General features: G+C 38.3%; 3 protein-coding genes across 3 annotated transcripts; all 3 read left to right on the top strand.

Moving 5' to 3' along the window:
• The first annotated feature begins 1,769 nt into the window (after positions 1-1,769).
• On the top strand, positions 1,770-2,951 carry LOC115727121 (putative germin-like protein 2-1). Its single transcript, XM_030657280.1, has 2 exons — positions 1,770-1,881; positions 2,416-2,951. The coding sequence occupies exons 1-2, from the start codon at positions 1,770-1,772 to the stop codon at positions 2,949-2,951; spliced, it is 648 nt and encodes a 215-aa protein (XP_030513140.1).
• A 2,602-nt stretch (positions 2,952-5,553) lies between these two features.
• LOC115727119 (putative germin-like protein 2-1) lies at positions 5,554-6,802 on the top strand. The gene is made up of 2 exons (XM_030657279.2): positions 5,554-5,662; positions 6,216-6,802. The coding sequence occupies exons 1-2, from the start codon at positions 5,554-5,556 to the stop codon at positions 6,749-6,751; spliced, it is 645 nt and encodes a 214-aa protein (XP_030513139.1). The 3' UTR covers positions 6,752-6,802.
• Positions 6,803-15,810: 9,008 nt separating this feature from the next.
• Positions 15,811-16,883, top strand: LOC115727122 (putative germin-like protein 2-1). Its single transcript, XM_030657281.1, has 2 exons — positions 15,811-15,919; positions 16,348-16,883. The coding sequence occupies exons 1-2, from the start codon at positions 15,811-15,813 to the stop codon at positions 16,881-16,883; spliced, it is 645 nt and encodes a 214-aa protein (XP_030513141.1).
• The last annotated feature ends 1,931 nt before the right edge of the window (positions 16,884-18,814 follow it).

Here is an 18,814-nt window from a genome sequence, read left to right as displayed (position 1 = left end):
CTTTCTACGTCTAGTTCATAGCCCAAAATGCACCGGTTCCGATGCATTACATTTAATTGAGTTTAACCCATCTTTTATTTTTACTTTCTCTTCAGACCCTATTGAAATATGTGGGTAATTGATAGATATTTCAACGATTCAAAGCATGTATTTAGTAACAGCTCTAATGGAAATTTTGATCACACTCAATTTGTAACAATTTTAGAATGTCCTGTTTTATTTGTTTCTTATTAATCCTTTCCTTATTTTTCCTATAAAGAGAATCTCCAATTCACAATCAAATCGTACCAATAATATGAAAAGTTCTCTCTTTTCTTTCCATTTATTTGCTAGGGTTTACTTATAATTTTGATCTTGATGTTCTCTCTATTACTCTGTGCGGCGTAAAGAGAAAGATCTATTGTACCCTGAGAAAATAGCTGCTAGAACCTGTCGCAAAAAGTTTCGTTTTTTGAGTGGCGAAATTATCTTTAATCACATTGCTTGCACGCCTAAGCTATTTTGTTCTGATTTTCCATCTTCTCAGATACTTTTTACAACAAAAAGCCCATTGCATGTAACCGACCTAGGTAGAAATATATGCCAGACTTAACACTAGAGAGCTAATGGCCTGGATCATGAACGGGGGCCCTCGCATGTCATATTTATACGGAAAATATCGTCTTCAAAACTGAAATCATGGGGAGATTAAATAACACATCATCTAGTCAATTGCACATGCAAAGGAATCCAAATTAGGAATTTTGCACACTTGCCATGTTCTTAATGCATAATTTCAAAATACACACATCTCATCGAATCACGCCGAGATGTGAAGTGGTGCGAGAATTTTTCCTGATTGTGTACTCGAAAAAATCAAATTGCATTGACAATTTCCGGATTTTTATTTTTATTTTTGTAATTGCATTCAACGACTTCATTGAACAAACATGATGCGGAAAGGGTCCTAATCGTTCTCCACACGTAACCGAACCGGGACTGTAGTTCTTAGGTTTTCACAAACGACTAGTACCTTCACTTAAGCATCTAATCAGTTCCGCTTTCTTTGAAAAAAAAAAGTATGATTAACGGAGATTCCATCGTATTCAATTAGAATTGCAATCGCATTTTCGAATTGTCAAAAAAATTTCACTTTCGTAGCAAACTTCTCTCTCGGACCTCATATTCCGGGGAAGGTGCTAGATCAAGCATAGTGCGAACGATAGGTTTAGGATTAATTGGGTAATCATCCCCTCTATACATTAAGGCCCGTTAACTTAATCAGTTTATAAAGTGACGTGCCAGACTGTAATCCAAATTCTGCCACATCACTTACTGAATTTATTTATTAAATCAACCTTATTATTACTCTAGCATTGGTTATTCTATCTTTCTAATGCCTAATGGGACAACGCCGAATGGAAAACCTAAAATCGGGTAAGACCCATTCCTGTTCATCTTGGCAACAAGCGAGGACTCGTTCGAAGGAACTACCATTAAGGAGATATAAGATGTTTTATTGTGCGTTTGACGACGAGCAGACAACTCCGAAGACCTCTCATGGACGGCCGGTCAAGATGACTCCTTGGCAGCACGAGTCCGCCAACTCATATTGAGTTATAATATGTCTGTACTCATCAACTTTACTGAATCTTCGTTGCTTATGCCCATGCACGAGCGTGTATATATAGTAGCTACCTCCTCACAGCATTCCATCCACCACCATACAAAGTCGTCCATCTTCATTGAAGTTAAAGCGCTTCATTTTCGCGGAGATTTTGGGTGTAGAGATGGTGAAAAGTGTTCTCTCGATTTGTTTCTTGGGTCTGTTCATTGCTTTTGCAGCAGCAGCTGATCATAGCCCTCTCCAGGATTTCTGTGTTGCTCAATCGGGCAGTCCAGGTAAAAAAAATTAAAAAATTACCTTACGTTGCACCACCACCACCTCATGAACTTTCGGGTTTGTCCAGAATTCTTATGTTTGTTCTGTTCTGGAAGAGCTGAAAACATTTGAGAGAGTGAAAGGGAAATAATTTTAACCCAGTGGGTGAACTTAGTGGCTAATGAACAAACACGGATGTGTACGTAATGTAGATTAGGCTTGTTGTATAGGTTCGACCGTGTACAGTATGCGGAACTAACATGTTTAAGTACGAGTTCTTTTCATTAGTCAGAATCTATATCAATACCACGATAGGACGTCCTGCAAAAACCTTTCCAAAATCATTGTAAACATTAAGTCACTAAGATATATTTTTAAGGAGATTGCAATTGAGTGGGTTTTCATCATCCTGAACATTTGTAAAGAAGCCCTTTTTCCTCGATTTTTTTCTTTTTCGAACCTAAGTCTTTTGCTGCGCTGCTTAGGCAGACTTTTTTCCCACTTCAGATGGTTTACTAATAATTACCATTCAAATTTTGTTCCTCACATGGCAGTGCTAGTGAATGGCTTGGCTTGCAAGGATCCAAAAATGGTTCAGGCAAACGACTTCTCTTTCAGCGGGCTCCATCTTCAAGGCAGCACATCGAACCCGGTCGGATCGAAGGTTACCCCAGTGACTGTGGCTCAGCTCCCAGGCCTCAACACTCTCGGCATCGCCATGGCCCGCGTTGACTATGCACCATGGGGAGTCAACCCGCCCCACATTCACCCGCGTGCCTCGGAGATTTTAATGGTCCAAGAAGGAACCCTGGAAGCAGGGTTCATCACTTCCAACCCCGACAACCGCCTCATCTCCAAGGTCTTGCAAAAGGGTGATGTTTTCGTCTTCCCTCAAGGCCTCATTCATTTCCAGAGAAATATCGGCACCGGAAATGCCGTCGCCATTGCAGCTCTCGGTAGCCAAAACCCTGGTGTCATTACTATCGCTAATGCTGTGTTTGGATCGACTCCTGATGTCTCCACTGGCATTCTTGCAAAAGCATTCCAAATTGATGAAAGTGCTGTTGCCCAAATTCAGTCGAAATTCTAGACATGAGATCAATGGAGAGTATGGACAATCACTTCTTGTACGAGATAAAAAAGAGTCCGTTTGTTTGAGTTTGTGTTTGGTCATGTAGCTTTGGAAATTCAGCCTTTTCTGTTCGTATCTGTTGTGTTGGGTCCATGTCCTTGCAATTGATTGGCAAAAAATGACAACATGTCATATGGACATATTTGTTACTTTTTCTATTTCAAGAATGTTTTGTCTGATTATGTTGGTGTGAGATGAGATTTTTCTTGAAGGGGTAGGTAAGGGAAGTGGATTTTTGTGGCTCATGAAATGAGTGAAAAAGGGCGACACGCTTGAATCTTTACGGTCAAATACGATATGGACTTCAATGCAGAATTGATAGAATTTTTCCAAATAACCAAAGGAGTTAAGACAATATTACTCCCTTTGTCAGTGACTTTACTGTTTAGCATTTTTTTTTTAAATTGCTAATCTGCTGTCCGTCATAATTCTTAAATGGTAGTGTGACAAAGCCGAAATTTAGTAGCAATCCTGAGATCAGTAGGGTCATGAACATGAGAATGCAGCCTGAATCGATATATCGTAACCCAATTTGGATGTGTAAGTACTTGTATGTTATATACGCATGAAATACACATGGCAGCATGATCTTTCTTCCCATTTATTTTTTACATTAAACGAAAGGCGCACTTGATGACCCTCCCCCACCAAAAGAAAAAAAAAAGGAAAAGAAAAGAATTGCACCCAAGGTCCCTCCCTGCTAATATGTTCAAAACAAGTTCACCGCACGATATTTAATGTTTTCTACGAGCTCAGATACACAATATATAGAACAACTTTGGAAGGTCAAAATCGATTTGCCGAGTAAGGAATTAATGAAGAAAATGAGAGGTAACGGCTGATGATTGATGCGATTGACACATATAAAGCACTTTGGCTATGCATTGGGCAGTCGCTACTCGCTATAGAATTGCTAGCAAGATGTTGGCTTAGAAGACAATAGAGTTTTTCCTTTTCTTTCTGGTTTTAGGTTCAAATCTTGTTAGCAAGATGACGGTCACATGTACTTTTTACCTAAGCATCTCTCCTTTAAATCTGTTCGCCAATTGAGAAGTCCTTTCTAGGGTTTAAATCACATGTTCTTTGCGCAACAACGGGGGATAATAATTTGTTGTACATAGAAAGGTTCCTCAAAAAATCCGAATCGGGCGGATTCTTTCTTTTTCTCGTGGAGTGGAAAAAAGATGACGACATTACTCCAAATCAGTGTATTTTTATTAGATCATGGATCTTACTCGAAATTGTTATGTCTAATCGTAAATGTCTAAGGCAAAAAATAGTAATTATGTATATGCTAGAAAACAGCTTCTCCTACTGAGTATGGAGACTTTTGATCGAAAACTGAAGGGTGAATATGGATAATCTATGGATAGACAAAGAAAAGGCATGGGGAATTAGAAGACACTATATCAGTATGGGACAATTTAGGTAAAAGGTCAAGCAACAACTATCACGGGTGACGTAGGATTGGGACATCATAGGATTTCCAGCTTAGGAACTGGAGGTCACTTAATTCAAAATCACGGAGTAAGTAGAATTCAACGGTTCATGAGACCTGCAGGATCTTTCTTGGCCTCCAAGTAGTCAATCCTTTGTGCTCATGCTCTTAAGTTATTGAAAGAAAAAAGAGCTTAACCGATAATTGAACTGCATGTATTACTTTTTCACTTTGGTTTCTCAATTTTTGCTACGACCCCTCGAGAGGAAACAATTTCTCATATGACCATGGTAATAAAAGTTAAATTTTTCCATAACTCCCATATTAAGTGTCATATCCATAAACACTTACAAATCTTTCAATCATGTGATACGACATATTGTATGTATGGTGGTTCCATTAAAAAATGGACTTGAGTTACAATGTATACGACGGAAGATTTGCCTCTCGAGGAATCATAAACCTTCTTTAGTATGGCTTCCCAGACAATTATCATATGAGTAACCCTATTGTTGCCTCCCGTAGGAGTCTGGGCTGTGTCTTAGTCCCAATGTGGCTAATCATTCCTTTCAAAGCCTATTCTAGGGAACATTAAAGCTTCATAGGGTCTTTCTGTCTAGATGCACCTAGTCTGCTTTCAACATTTAAAATGCGTGGAAAGAAAATAAACCATCATCCCTCTCCCCATTTTGGCAGCAAGCTTGTACGTGGTCAATTGAAGGGACAACTAGGGTTATACCAATTCTCAGCCGTCCATCCAGTTGTCTTCGCTCTCTAACTTTTGCTTTTGGCGGCACATAGACCGTTCTTCTTCTGCTTTTTTTCGCCTTTTAAATCCGTCTCTTTTTGGAAGCAGAATGATTCTGAATCACAACTCCAACGAACCCTCCTGGACGGCCACTCAATACGACTCTTTCAATAAAACGTGTCCGCCTGCTGGTAAGAACATTTTCTTAGCACTTGTATTAAATATTCTGCTCATCAACAAGCTTTACCCAAGACTTGGTTCACTCATGCTGTTGCCCAGGTTTATAAATACCTGCGATCTGCTCAAACATTTCATCCGCAACAACGTACACAAACCATCTTCATTTTGGTGGAGATTTTGAATATCGTGTAGAGATGGCAAAGAGTTTGCTCTTGGTTGGTTTCTTGTGTCTACTTCTTGCTTTTGCAGCAGCTGATCATAGCCCTCTCCAGGATTTCTGCGTCGCTCAAGCCGGCAGTTCAGGTAAAAGAACACAAGAACCTCACGGTACACTAACTCGAAGAGTTTCAGAGGTTGTCTGAAAACCTATTCCGCCTTTCTCGCCTCTCAAAGCATTTAAGAGGTTGTAAAGGAACGGGCACATTTGTTCATATTGTGGCTCAGGCGTAAAGTACACGCAGGCTCGATAACTATATAGCACCACTCATGTGGAAACAGCATGTTTGGACGACCATCCACCTAGGACCTTGCCTCGCATGTTTCTTTTTTTTTTTTTTTTCCGTTAGTTTGGAGCATTTATCATCTGATAACTATAGTTAACCTAAGAGTCAGGATTATTTTCAGAACATATAGGATCGATCGCATACCGTGATAGCTTGATCTTGCAACAAGTTTCCAAGTATTTTGGTATCGGTGAAAATGGTGTATATAGAAGAAGTAGTGATCTCAATGACATTGCGCGATTGGAACAAGCAGTATTTCATCGGCCTGAAGACCACTTAGAAGACCTTTTTTGTCACTCTTACTCTCTACTAGTAAGTGTTTTCTCATTCCAATTTTGTTTCTCACGTGGCAGTGCTTGTGAATGGACTGGCCTGCAAGGACCCGAAAATGGTTCAGGCAAATGACTTCTCCTTCAGTGGACTCCATCTTCCTGGCAACACATCCAATGCGGTTGGCTCGAGGGTTACCCCGGTGTTCGCAGCTCAGCTCCCGGGTCTCAACACTCTCGGCATCTCCTTGGCGCGCCTCGATTACGCACCATGGGGAATCAACCCACCCCATACTCACCCACGTGCCAGCGAGATTTTGGTTGTCCAAGAAGGAACCCTGGAAGTAGGGTTCATAACGTCCAACCCCGACAACCGCCTCATCTCCAAGGTCTTGCAAAAGGGTGATGCGTTCGTCTTCCCTCAAGGACTCATTCATTTTCAAAGAAATATCGGCACCGGAAATGCTTTCGCTTTCGCAGCACTTGGAAGCCAAAACCCTGGGGTCATCACCATCGGTAATGCCGTGTTTGGGTCTAATCCTGATGTTTCCGCAGACATTCTTGCCAAAGCATTCCAAGTTGATAAAAGCGTTGTCAATCAAATTCAGTCTAAATTCTAGAAAAGAGATCGATGGAGAAGTTCTGGTGATTAATGTTTCTAATTGAAAAGTCTATTATTTCGTCTGTTTAAGCTTGTGTTGAATCATGTATCTTTGGAAATTCAACGTTCCTATCGTGTTGATTTATTTAGGTTTTATTTAATAGATGCGAACCACTTTTTTAGTTGGTTATTCTGTATTTACTTTCCGTTATTGAAAATGCTCATTTTCCACTTGAAAACATCTTTAACATCACTTTGCTAGACCAACAAATGAACAGTTTCCTCCAGGATTTGAGTATATCCTAGCACTGGCGCTATGCGTGGCTTTCATAGCACTCAATTGCCACTGTTTACGTACCCCCTTTATGGCACCTGCACTTCCGATTTTCTGGAAGGTTGCGACAACATATCATTTGGTATTCATGCAGAGAGACTTTCTAACTTTTGGCACATGCAGAAGAAGAATCATTTATCATTGACAATACACGCTAAGACAATTGGAATTGTCACTATGCGTATATTTGAAACATATTTTATTGGATTTCATACTTTGTAAAATATATTAACGATTGATGACTGTTATAACATGTAACTAGATGCTCTTCAAGCATATCTTTCGTTTGTAATTTAAAGAAGTAATCATTTATTTTATGTTTCTGATAAGTTTATTTTTTTTCCCCTACTTAATATTCACGTATGATTTTTACGTTGTTAGTTTGCATCTTTCATGAAATGTGGCCCAATATTAGTGAAAAAAAGGAAATTAAATATTGAGAGACAAAAAATAGTCAGAAATTGAGTTGTAGAGCCACATTTTTTAACATTGATTTGGATAGTTAATCATTGATGAAGGTGGGTTGTATAGTAAGAGTGAGTGATTTCAGATTCCGTACAAATTCTACTTGAAATATGGGACCTACCTGTCGGATTAGGTTTCTCATTTTTTGGAATTTGGAATCTACCATTATGCAGGGTAGGTTCCAAGGTCTACTCGGGTCCTACGTGTATTTTTAATTGAATGATTGCAGTGATCCCTTATCTTTAATTACCACTACTTGCTGCCACAATCCACTAAACACAACTTAAATTTAGACACACACAAAATATGAAACAAGAACAAAGTAAAAGACTCAATAAAAAAAATCGTTGGAAATGGAAGCTCAAACTAATGATTCGCATATTATACCCTCATCATCAGACGCCATGGAATACCGTAATATCACGTGAAGACATATACCAAGAGAAACACGAATACTTGTTCTAGATTCCAAGTTCCAGGTCACACCTACCTATAACCGAGAACCTACTGTTGATACATAAATTTTGACTAATCTTTTTCAGTTATTTTTACATAAAAATTAGAACTAATTTTAGTTCTAAACAAAAATCATCTTGCATATTATTTTTAGGTACATTGCATTGGCATACAATTGAACCGGCAGAACATTTGAGCTTAATTTGACAAGCGTTTGGACTAGATATGAGGTGAAAAATGCACTAAGAAGGTTTGGACTTGAAAGAAATATTTCTTCGGGGATTGGATTGCAAATACTTAGAAATTTAGGAACTTGATTGCAAATACTTAGAGTTTCAGGAATCGAACTACAAATACTTAAAGCTTGAGCGTCTATTTTGTAAATAACCAAAAGAAGATAAGATGGAAAAGGGAAGATGATGGAGAGAAGATGCGGAAGGGAAGATGATGAAGAGAAGATAGAGAATGGAAGATGATGAAGAGAAGATGAAAATTTGATTATAAAAGGGAGAGAGTTCTTTGAAGGAGAAAATATGCTCTGTGAGTTCCAAGAGGTAGCCATTGAAGTCGAAACTGGAGAAACATTTTTTGAGCTTTGCTGGTGGTCTCCTACTTACATTCGAGCTTCCAAGTGACTTATCAAAGTATTGTAAGGTTTAGACGAGCAACAAGAACTCTTCGGATCTTTATTTTATAGCCGATCAAGGTAAACATCATTCACGCCTTCAAGCTCAAGTTTCCATGGCTAAACCTTAGTTTTGTGTTATTTCTCAATTCTATTTGGCTTGATTGAGTCTAAAACCCTTCCTAAGCTTCATTTTATCTTCATTTTGCATCAACTTTGCATGAAACTCCATAGTCGACCTCCACATGTCGTCGAATACACCTAAGCTGTCAAGCTCATTACCGATGTTATTCAAAACGATCGGATCATAAGGTAAGTACCTATGAACTCCAATGATGCTAGTCGTAGCTTTGGATCGATCGAATCCATGAAAAATGTGTACCCGATCAGCATCGCGACCGAATCTTTTGTTGCTATTTTCATATTGATTTTCACCGTTGGATCGTGCTCATTTTTTTATATGTGATAGCTGACGTCAAGACGATTCCAACAATACCTAGATATCCAAAATCGGGCAAGATCTCACTATTGATCGTTGCTAGAGAGCCCTCGGCCGTCCGTCGATTTTCTTCAAATTTAAGAGGTCTTACCAGTCAACACCCGTTAACCCGTCAACCTCAACATGGCGTTGATGTGGTGCCACGTTTGCAGGAGCTATTTTAAACTTTTTTTAAAAAAAAATGGATAATTAAATTCCAAGAAATGAAAAATTGCGAAAAATTTTAAAAAAATGGAAAAAATCAATAAAAATTTCAAAAAATTCCAAAAATTAGGAAACGACCACATTCAACTCTTCAACCCTATTTTTGGGATTTTACGTCCCGATCCCTTCTGAAAATGATGATTTCTCCCTTTAAGGGTAAATCGTCCTTGAAAATTTCTATACATTTCAAAAAATGTCAAAAAATAGGAAATTTCCATGTTCAATTGGCTAATCCTATTTTTGGGTTTTCGTGTCCCTCCTCTTTCTAAAAATGACAATTTTACCCCTTAAGGGTAGATTGTCTGCAAAAATTCCAAAAAATATAGAAAAATATGAAATGACCACAATTAACTGGCCAATCCTTTTTTGGATGCTTTGGACTCTCGATTATTTCAAAAATGACAATTTTATCCTTTTCAGCAAATTATCCCCCGATTTCTCTCAAAATTATGATTTCACTTCTCATAGGCTAATCGCTTCCAAATTACTCTTGTACTCTTCTTGTGCTTCGAATACCTATTCTCTAAGCCAATAGGACTCTACTAGGAATGCTATGGTTGGTTTGATGCGATTTGTCCATACATTATAGATTCCTTGATTTGCACATTTATTTCACTTATTGTAATTACTAGGGTAGTCACTCCCATCTGCACGAACTTCTAGATTTATGATTCATACCCCCTACTCATCCGCATGAAATCCCCAGGTTGGAAAATTCATTTAACTTAGGTACCAAACGGGCATCGATTACGATAATTGGCGTAACTAAGTTCCCAATCCCACTACTTTGGTTCTCGTAGAATCAAATAGAAACTCGCAACTATTCAATAGGGTTTTTCAATCATACTCTCCAAGAAATGATCGGAGACGACTCCGAGGCATGCATACGTACGCACATGTCACTAGACCATACCGAAAGGTCCATCCTGTTTTTCCTCCATTGCGATTTGGGCAATGGGCCTTGGGAAGGGCCCGCCTCTGACACTCATAGACAGCTAGACGACGATGATCCACCAGCCCTCGAGAGTGTTCCGAGAGGGTCGCGACACCTACACATCAGTATAAGTTTCTCAATAATTGAAACTTGAAATCTACCCCGCATATCCTGAAATCTAGAATTGGACTGGTTCCCGATTCTATCCTAGAATCATGCCGCCTCTTCTTGTACATTATAAAACACTGTATGTAAGACCTCAAGTTCCATTTCAAATGAGAGATAACTTTAGAGAGTATCATAAGTAAAAGCCAACCATAAATTTGCCAGCCATTTGAGTAATCTTTTTTAGGGTTTAAACCACACGTACTTCATTGAACAACGGGTGGAAACGTTTTGTTGCGAATGTAGATGATGACATTCCTCCAAATTATTATACTTTTATTTAGATCATGGATCTTACTCGAAATTACTATGTTTAATCATAAATGTCTAAGACACAAAATAGTAATTATGTTGCTACATCTTAGAAAATAGCTTCTCTTAATGTGTATGGTGACATTTGATCGAAAACCGTAGGCGAAGATGGATAAGTTATGGACAGACAAAGAAAAGAGCATGGAAAATTAGAACACACAATATCAATATGGGACAATTTAGGTAAAAGTTTAAGCGACAAGAGTAGTGAGTGATGTAGCTGTTTGGAAATTTACAGGTGAGGAACTAGATGTCACTTAATTCGGAATCACGGAATAACTAGAATTAATCGATTCATAAGACCTATAGGGTCTTTCATGGCCTCCAAGTAGTCGACCCTTTGTGCTCGTGCTCATGCTCTTTAATTATCAAAAGAAAAATTGAGCTCAATCAATTATTGAATGGCGTGTATTACTTTTGGACTTTAGCTCCTCAAATTTGGTTGCAATCCCTCAAGAGAGACAAATTTTTTGAATTTTTTCATGACTATAAAGTGTCATATCCATAAACACTTAAAAATCTTTTCGGTCTAGTGTGTTGATACCTAAATTTTAACTAACCATTTAGGATTAATATCATAAAAATTAGGGACTAACCTTAGTCCCTACCAAAACTATTTAAATCATTTTCATATAGTTTTCATTTAAACTAACTTTAACATGCATGCATTTGCATTTAAATTTTATCGGCAGCGAAAACAGATGTGAAATAGACATAAACCGAGCCAAAACCCATCAAGGGAATTCAACCAAACATGGGAGAGTGAATGCCGAAATTCACTAGGCCTTAGGGCCTATTTTAAACTTAATTCATCCCATTAAAATCATATTAGGAAAAATGTGTTTTAATTAAAATCAATCAATCAAGAAGAGGCCTAATTAAGCCTGTAAAAGAGCAAACAAGCCCACAAAGGGCATGAGAAATTCGGCCATCCCACATATCGGGCTTGGCCGAATTTTCCTATGAGCAAAAGGCTCAATTCAACAAAATTTAGCCCTTCGGGGAGTTAATTGAAGTGGCATTTTGATCCCGGGTCAATTTTACAAATATTGAAAACCCGAAGCACCTAACCTAAAACGACATCGTCTATATAAACGACATTATGCCTTAGGGTTTAAGAAAGGACAATCTTATTCAGAAAAATTCAAAGAAAATGAGAGAGAGAGAGAGAGAGAGAGAGAGAGAGAGAGAGAGAGAGAGAGAGAGAGAGAGAGAGTTCGGTCGAGAGACCCCTGACGGGCGATAGTCCCCCCGCCAGTGCCACCATTGCTGCCAACCCGACGACCCGACACCATCGTCCCCAGATTGCTGTCGCAAGCCACCATCGGTGCTATCATCCCCATGCCTTACTAGTCTTCCTCCGACGATCCTTGCTGTTGCCCGCCGACGGTCCCAGCCATGATGTTTTCAAGCTAAGCTATTGTGAGTCATGAGACGTTGTCTAGAGCTAAGCACTAGCCGAGAGCCAAGAATGGCTTAGAGTCCCGCTGCGTCGCCAATCTCTCTCGGTGCTGCTATTCTGCACCACCAATTAGTAAAGCTATCGCCGGTGTTGTCCATGAGTTACCATGCTACCTCGTGAGCTATTACTGCACCGTCAACTAGTTACTTCCCGCTAGCCGTTCTCATCGTCGTCACTCAAGAGACCCCGCGAGCTGCCGCCGACCCCTTTCTCCCGGAGCTACCATTGATCAACCTTATCTCAAGAGGCATTGTCCTGCTGTGTATGGCTAATCACTGGAGTTGCTGCGGCCAAAACCGTCCGGGCCAACCGAGCTCTCGCCGCTACCCATGAATCACCCACGAGCTGCCACCCGGTTGAGCGGGTTCGATTTCGATCCAGTCCATTGCATTTGAATTAGGAAATATAGTATTTACATAATCCTCAAATAGGTAATTTCCATTATTCGATTGATTCTCTAGATAATGTTACCTATTTTGAACTTATTGATATCCATGTGAATATTTGATTATAGTTCCTACTTGGAACTCAATCATATCTTCATGCATATTTCCTAGATTTGAAAACTGATCCAAACTTAGGGGATTGTGACATTTTCTCTACAACAACCCGTGTATTCAATGGTCAATTTCAACCATGAGATCTCGCCTCAATTGCGCGCTACAACCACATAGATATGATTTTTCAATTTGTTACCAAATTTGGATTAGAGAATATTTTTGAAATCACGAATTATCTTTAATTGCGTATTCGTTTGATTTGTTTCCTCATTTAAGAAAATCCCAAAAACATGTTGCAAAAAATATTATCTTATCAATTCAATTGAATTTAGCAAGATAAGATAATCTTATCTCATAGGATAGTCTCGCATTTAGAAAGATATGATTTCTTAGAAATCTTGTCCGATAAATCAGGTGCATTTTAATTGATTGCATCTTCATTTAAGTAGATTACATTATCTTAAATTATTTAGAATTTCCTAGATAATTTTAGGACATAATTGAAATTATTTCCTAAACATTTTGGGTAGTTTTAATAGCGTTAATTATTAATTTCGAAATTCATTAAAAAAAATACCAAGAATATCTCATTCATATGCATACTATTTGGCCTAGGTAATTTTATGTCATGCATATAGGTTAGTCATTTAATTTTATATGCATATAATATAGTTTAGAATGCATAAATGTCATGTCATATAGTTTGCCACGTCATTTGCCATGTCATCAATGCAATGTCAATTCGTATGTCATCTAGAATCATGTCTAGGTTCATTCATATAGTTTGCATGTCTAGATTGATTGATCTATTTTACATGTTTAGAACACTTGACCTATTGTTGTATGTCACTTAGGTTAAAAGTAATTTCATTTTGGCATACTATTTAGATTAGACTCATTTAGCCAATTTGCACGTCATTTAATTAGAATCGCATGTCATTCTAGTTAAATTCATTTGTTGCATGTCATTATAGTTAGGTCATTCAGATAAATGCCCACATGCCATATCATTTAGAGTAATTGCATATGCATTTCACTACATTTGCATTACCATTTAAATAACTGAAAATCATAAAAAAAAAATCACATTAGACTAAGTCTTGCGGTTAGGATTAAAGCATTAGGGGTTAGGCTACGGCGTCCGGGTACGTTTCTCTTTTGCCTAGCCATGCAATTTATTTAATGCTCTGATTATTGGGTGTTTCAATAATGTTTGCGCACCCGCATGATCATCTCACATGTTATGACTTTAGATCAAAATCAATATAATCTGCCTGCTTTAATTTTTTTCGTAAAATGGAAAGGTACCAAAGGGCATTAATAGAAATATTAGAGAACTAAGTCCCCAAACTCATTAATCTCTTGTTCGTAAATACTTTATTTAGGTGTCTAATCAACCTACCGTAAATTGATTAAGGTGAATACAAATTGAAACCGTTTGCATGTTAAAGATTAAACATTATATTGCGATTTGGTACGAACTTGGGAGAGTCCGAGTTAGGTTAATTAGATAAATAGCTTAACAATCCATTAGGCTAATTTTTGGTCACGACAATATGATACAAATAATTTGTACATATGGTTCTTACATTGAAATATGGACTTGAGTTACAATGGCTCCGTTTGGTTCATCATTTGCAGAAAATCTTTGGGGAAGTGCAAAGGCCTTAGACCAAAGGGCTTTAGTGAAATGCAAATACTGTTTGGTAAATTGTAATTGAAAAGTGCCTTGGGATACAACTTTGGAAAAAATGTTGTTTGGTGAACACATATTTGCAAAGTCCTTTGGTGTGATCAATGTAAATCTTTTAATTTTAATTGTTAGGAATTGAAAAAAAAACAATAACTTTAACTTTGGCTGCTATAGAATGTTATCCGAAAATCAATAACTTCGATAGTGGAAGAGACTTTCATCCTCGCCCGAGATATCTTCCTACAAGCACAAATGAAAAAGGAAAATCGAAAACATTAGACTCCGGATCATAATTAGTGGATAATTTGGCTGCTGCATAATGTTATCCAAAGATCGTCATCCCAAGAACTTGAAATAAATGATGAATATGCTGAATACAGTAATGAAATGGACAAACCAATAGCAAAGAGTCGAGCAGCCGTGAGGGACGAGAGGCGAGTATGAGTGAATAGATAGGTGAGCGGGCGGTGAGGGTTTTTTGTATTTATTGAGAGAGGTGAGAGGACTGAAGAGAGAAGAGAAAAGAATAGGATGGCCATCGAGAGAGGGAAGAGGACTAGAGAGAAAAGTGAGAAAATAGGGTTTTGGTTAACAAAAGGCAAAGTTGGAATTTCGGCTGATAAATGAGGGTAAAATAGACAATTTTCACATTTTCATTAAAATAGAAAGTTGCATGCCGAGAATGCAACTTCCCAAGGGACCTTCAAGGCTCCATTCCCCCAATGGACTTTAGAAAGCTTTGGAGATACAATTGCATCTTCTCAAAACTCTAAAAAATTGTTGCCAAACATGATTGCATTTGCCCAACGGACTTTGAAACCCGAAAATCCTTTGCAAATGATCAACCGAATGGAGCCAATGTATGCGACGGGAAACTTCTCTCCCAAGAGATAGTAAAAAAATATGTTTCAACAATTAGAATGTGTGAAAAAAGAACAAACCCATCATCCCTCTACTCATTTTGGCCGCAAGCGTCTGCTTGGTCAATTCAAGGGATAACTAGGCTTATGCCAATTGTTAAGCGTCTAATTGTCTTCGCTCTCTAACCTTTGCTTTTGGCTGCACATAGATTCTTCTTCTTTTGCTTTTTTCCCCTTATCCGTCTCTTCTTGGCGACAGAGAGATTCTGAATTACAACTACAAAGACGCATCCTGGACGGCCCCGCAATATGACTCTTTCAATAGAACATGACGGCCTGCTGGTAAGTATATTTTATTAGTACTTTGTATAAAATATTTGCTCATCAACAAGCTTTATCCAAAGCTTCGTTCATTCATGCTTTTGCCCACGTTTATAAATACCCGCTATCTGCTCAGAGCATTCCATCCACAACAACCTACACAAACCATCTTCATTACCCTAAGAAAAAAGATCTTTCGAAAGTTAAACCCAATTCATTTTGGTGGAGAGTTTGAATATTGTGTGGAGATGGCAAAGAGTTTGCTCTTGGTTGGTTTCTCGTTTCTGCTTCTCGATTTTGTAGCAGCAGATCATAGCCCTCTCCAGGATTTCTGCATCGCTCAAGCCGGCAGTTCAGGTAAAAGTAACACAAGAACCTCATCGAAAAGTTTCAATGGCTATTCGAAGCATGCTCGGATGATCATCCTCCTAGGACCTTGCCTCGTATATTCATTTTTTTTTTTTCGTTAGGTTTGGAGCATTTATCATTTCATAACTATAATTAAGCCATGAGTGGGGATTACTTCCATTACTTAGAAAACATTACCGTAATAGGTTGATCTTGCACCAAGTTTCAAGAATTTTGGTATCGGTGAACATACTATATGTAAAAATAGTAGTCCCAATGACATTGCGTGAGTGGAACAAGCAGGATTTCATCTGCTTGAACACCACTTAAAAGGCCTTTTTTGTTGCCGAGACCGGCCTTTTTTTGTCACTCTTACTTTCTACTAGTGAGTACCATATGCCGGTTTTCTCATTCCACTTTTGTTCCTCCAATGGCAGTGCTTGTGAATGGCCTGGCCTGCAAGGACCCGAAAATGGTTCAGGCAAATGACTTCTCCTTCAGTGGACTCCATCTTCCAGGGAACACATCCAACGCGGCCGGCTCGAGGGTTACCCCGGTGTTCGCAGCTCAGCTCCCGGGGCCCAACACTCTCGGCATCTCCTTGGCCCGCGTCGATTACGCACCATGGGGAATCAACCCACCCCACATTCACCCGCGTGCCAGCGAGATTTTGGTTGTCCAAGAAGGAACCCTGGAAGTAGGGTTCATAACGTCCAACCCCGACAACCGCCTCATCTCCAAGGTCTTGCAAAAGGGTGATGCGTTCGTCTTCCCTCAAGGACTCATTCATTTCCAAAGAAATATTGGCACCGGAAATGCCTTCGCTATTGCAGCTCTTGGAAGCCAAAACCCTGGGGTCATCACCATCGGCAATGCCGTGTTTGGGGCTAATCCTGATGTTTCCGCAGACATTCTTGCCAAAGCATTCCAAGTTGATAAAAGTGTTGTTAATCAAATTCAGTCTAAATTCTAGAAATAAGATCGATGGAGAACTTCTGGTGATTAATGTTTCTGATAGAAAAGTGCAGTATTTCGTCTGTTTAAGCTTGTGTTGAGTCATGTATCTTTGGAAATTCAACATTCCTATTGTGTTGATTTATTTAGGTTTTATTGAATAGATCTCACCCGCTTTTTTAGTTGGTTATTTTTGTATTTAATTTCCGTTATTGAGAATGCTCATTTTCCACTTGAAAATGTCTTTTAACAATTCTTTGATACACCAACAAATGAACAGTCTCCCCTAGGATTTGAGTGAATACTAGGACACGTCACGCTACGTGTGGCTTTCACAGCACTCAATTGCCGCTGTTTACGTGCGCCCTTTATGGCACCTCAACTTCCGATTTTCAGGATTGTCGCAAGAGCGGATCAATTGCTACACATACGGACAGACTTTTTAACTTCTGGAACATGCGAAGGAAGAATCATCAATCATTGACAGTACTTGCGAAGACAATTGGAATCATCACTATGCGTAAATTTGAAACATATTTTATTGGATTTCATACTTTGTAAATAATATAGTAGTTGACGAATGCTAGGAAAAAGTGCACTAGAAGTGCAATAACTTTTGTACGGCGTTCACTTGAGTGCCATAACTTTCAAAATGTTCACTTAAATGCCATAACTTTTAAAAATCGTTCACTTGAGTGCCATGTTGACGTGGCAGCCGGAAAAGTTACTGTAGATGTCGGAAAGCTGACGTGACACACCGGAAAAGTTACTATAGCTCTCAAGTGAACGATTTTGCTCCGACGTAACACTTAAGTGAACGATTTTTGAAAGTTATGGCACTTAAGTTAACGTTTTGAAAGTTATGGCACTCAAGTGAATGCCGTACACAAGTTAATGCACTTCTAGTGTACTTTTCCCATGAATGTTATAAACATGTGTAAATTCTCTTCGAGCATATCTTTCATTTGTGATTCATAGAAGTAATTATTTATTTTATTTTCTTATAAGTTTATTTTTTTTTCCTACTTAATATTAACGTTAGATTTTCACGTTGTTAATTTACATCTTTCATGAAATGTGGCTCATGATACGAGTCAAAAAAAGGAAACTAAATTTTGAAAGACAAATAATATCGAAAATTGGGTTGATAAGAATTGATCTTAAAGTTAAACATGAAATTGTGGATGCAAGTATGAAAAACTTAATTGATCAGCTCAAATTCAAAATTGTTGTGGTTCATTTACCTCCACATAATTCAACGAAAATAGAAGTACGAGTATACTTGGCAATTAGTAAAGCACATTATTAAAATATGTTAAAGGGAAAATGACATACCTCTCAATATGTTTTTAGAGGGAAATATGTCTACGAAAAGACACATGTGTGCTTTAAAAAACCTTGAGGCACTTAAACGGTAACTAAATATTATAATCAAAGTCGGTAATAGACAAGACTAATTACTAAGATTATAGGCAGATAATTTAGTTCTTCATTTTCCTCCTATTTGTCTTTAATGACACTTAGAAATGGGAGTATTCGAGACAATTATTCTATTTGAATCTAAAACTTTTTAGGGACAAAAATTGACTTGCAGGGATAAATATCTTGACAGTTAAAGTCACCATGAGTTGTAGTGCCACATCTATTACAATTGATTTGGATAGTTGGTCAAGTTTTCAAATTGTATCTACCAACATCAATCATTGATGGAGGTGGGTTGTACGATAGGAGGGGAGTGGTTCCAAGTTTCGTACTAGGTCCACCTGGAACCCACCCATCGGAACAGATTTCACATTTTTTGGAATCCGAAACTTATATTGCATACACTATAACTTGGAACGTATCCTATCACAAATTCTAGAGTCGATTCCAACGTCTACCCAAGTTTTACTTGTATTTTAAATTGAACGATTGCAGTGAATCATCACCTTAACAATTGTAATGAATCAC

The sequence above is a fragment of the Rhodamnia argentea genome, chromosome 3, assembly GCF_020921035.1.
Source record: "Rhodamnia argentea isolate NSW1041297 chromosome 3, ASM2092103v1, whole genome shotgun sequence".
NCBI lineage: Eukaryota > Viridiplantae > Streptophyta > Magnoliopsida > Myrtales > Myrtaceae > Rhodamnia > Rhodamnia argentea.
Note: the sequence above shows the minus strand (reverse complement) of the source record. Positions and strands in the feature narration are given on the sequence as shown.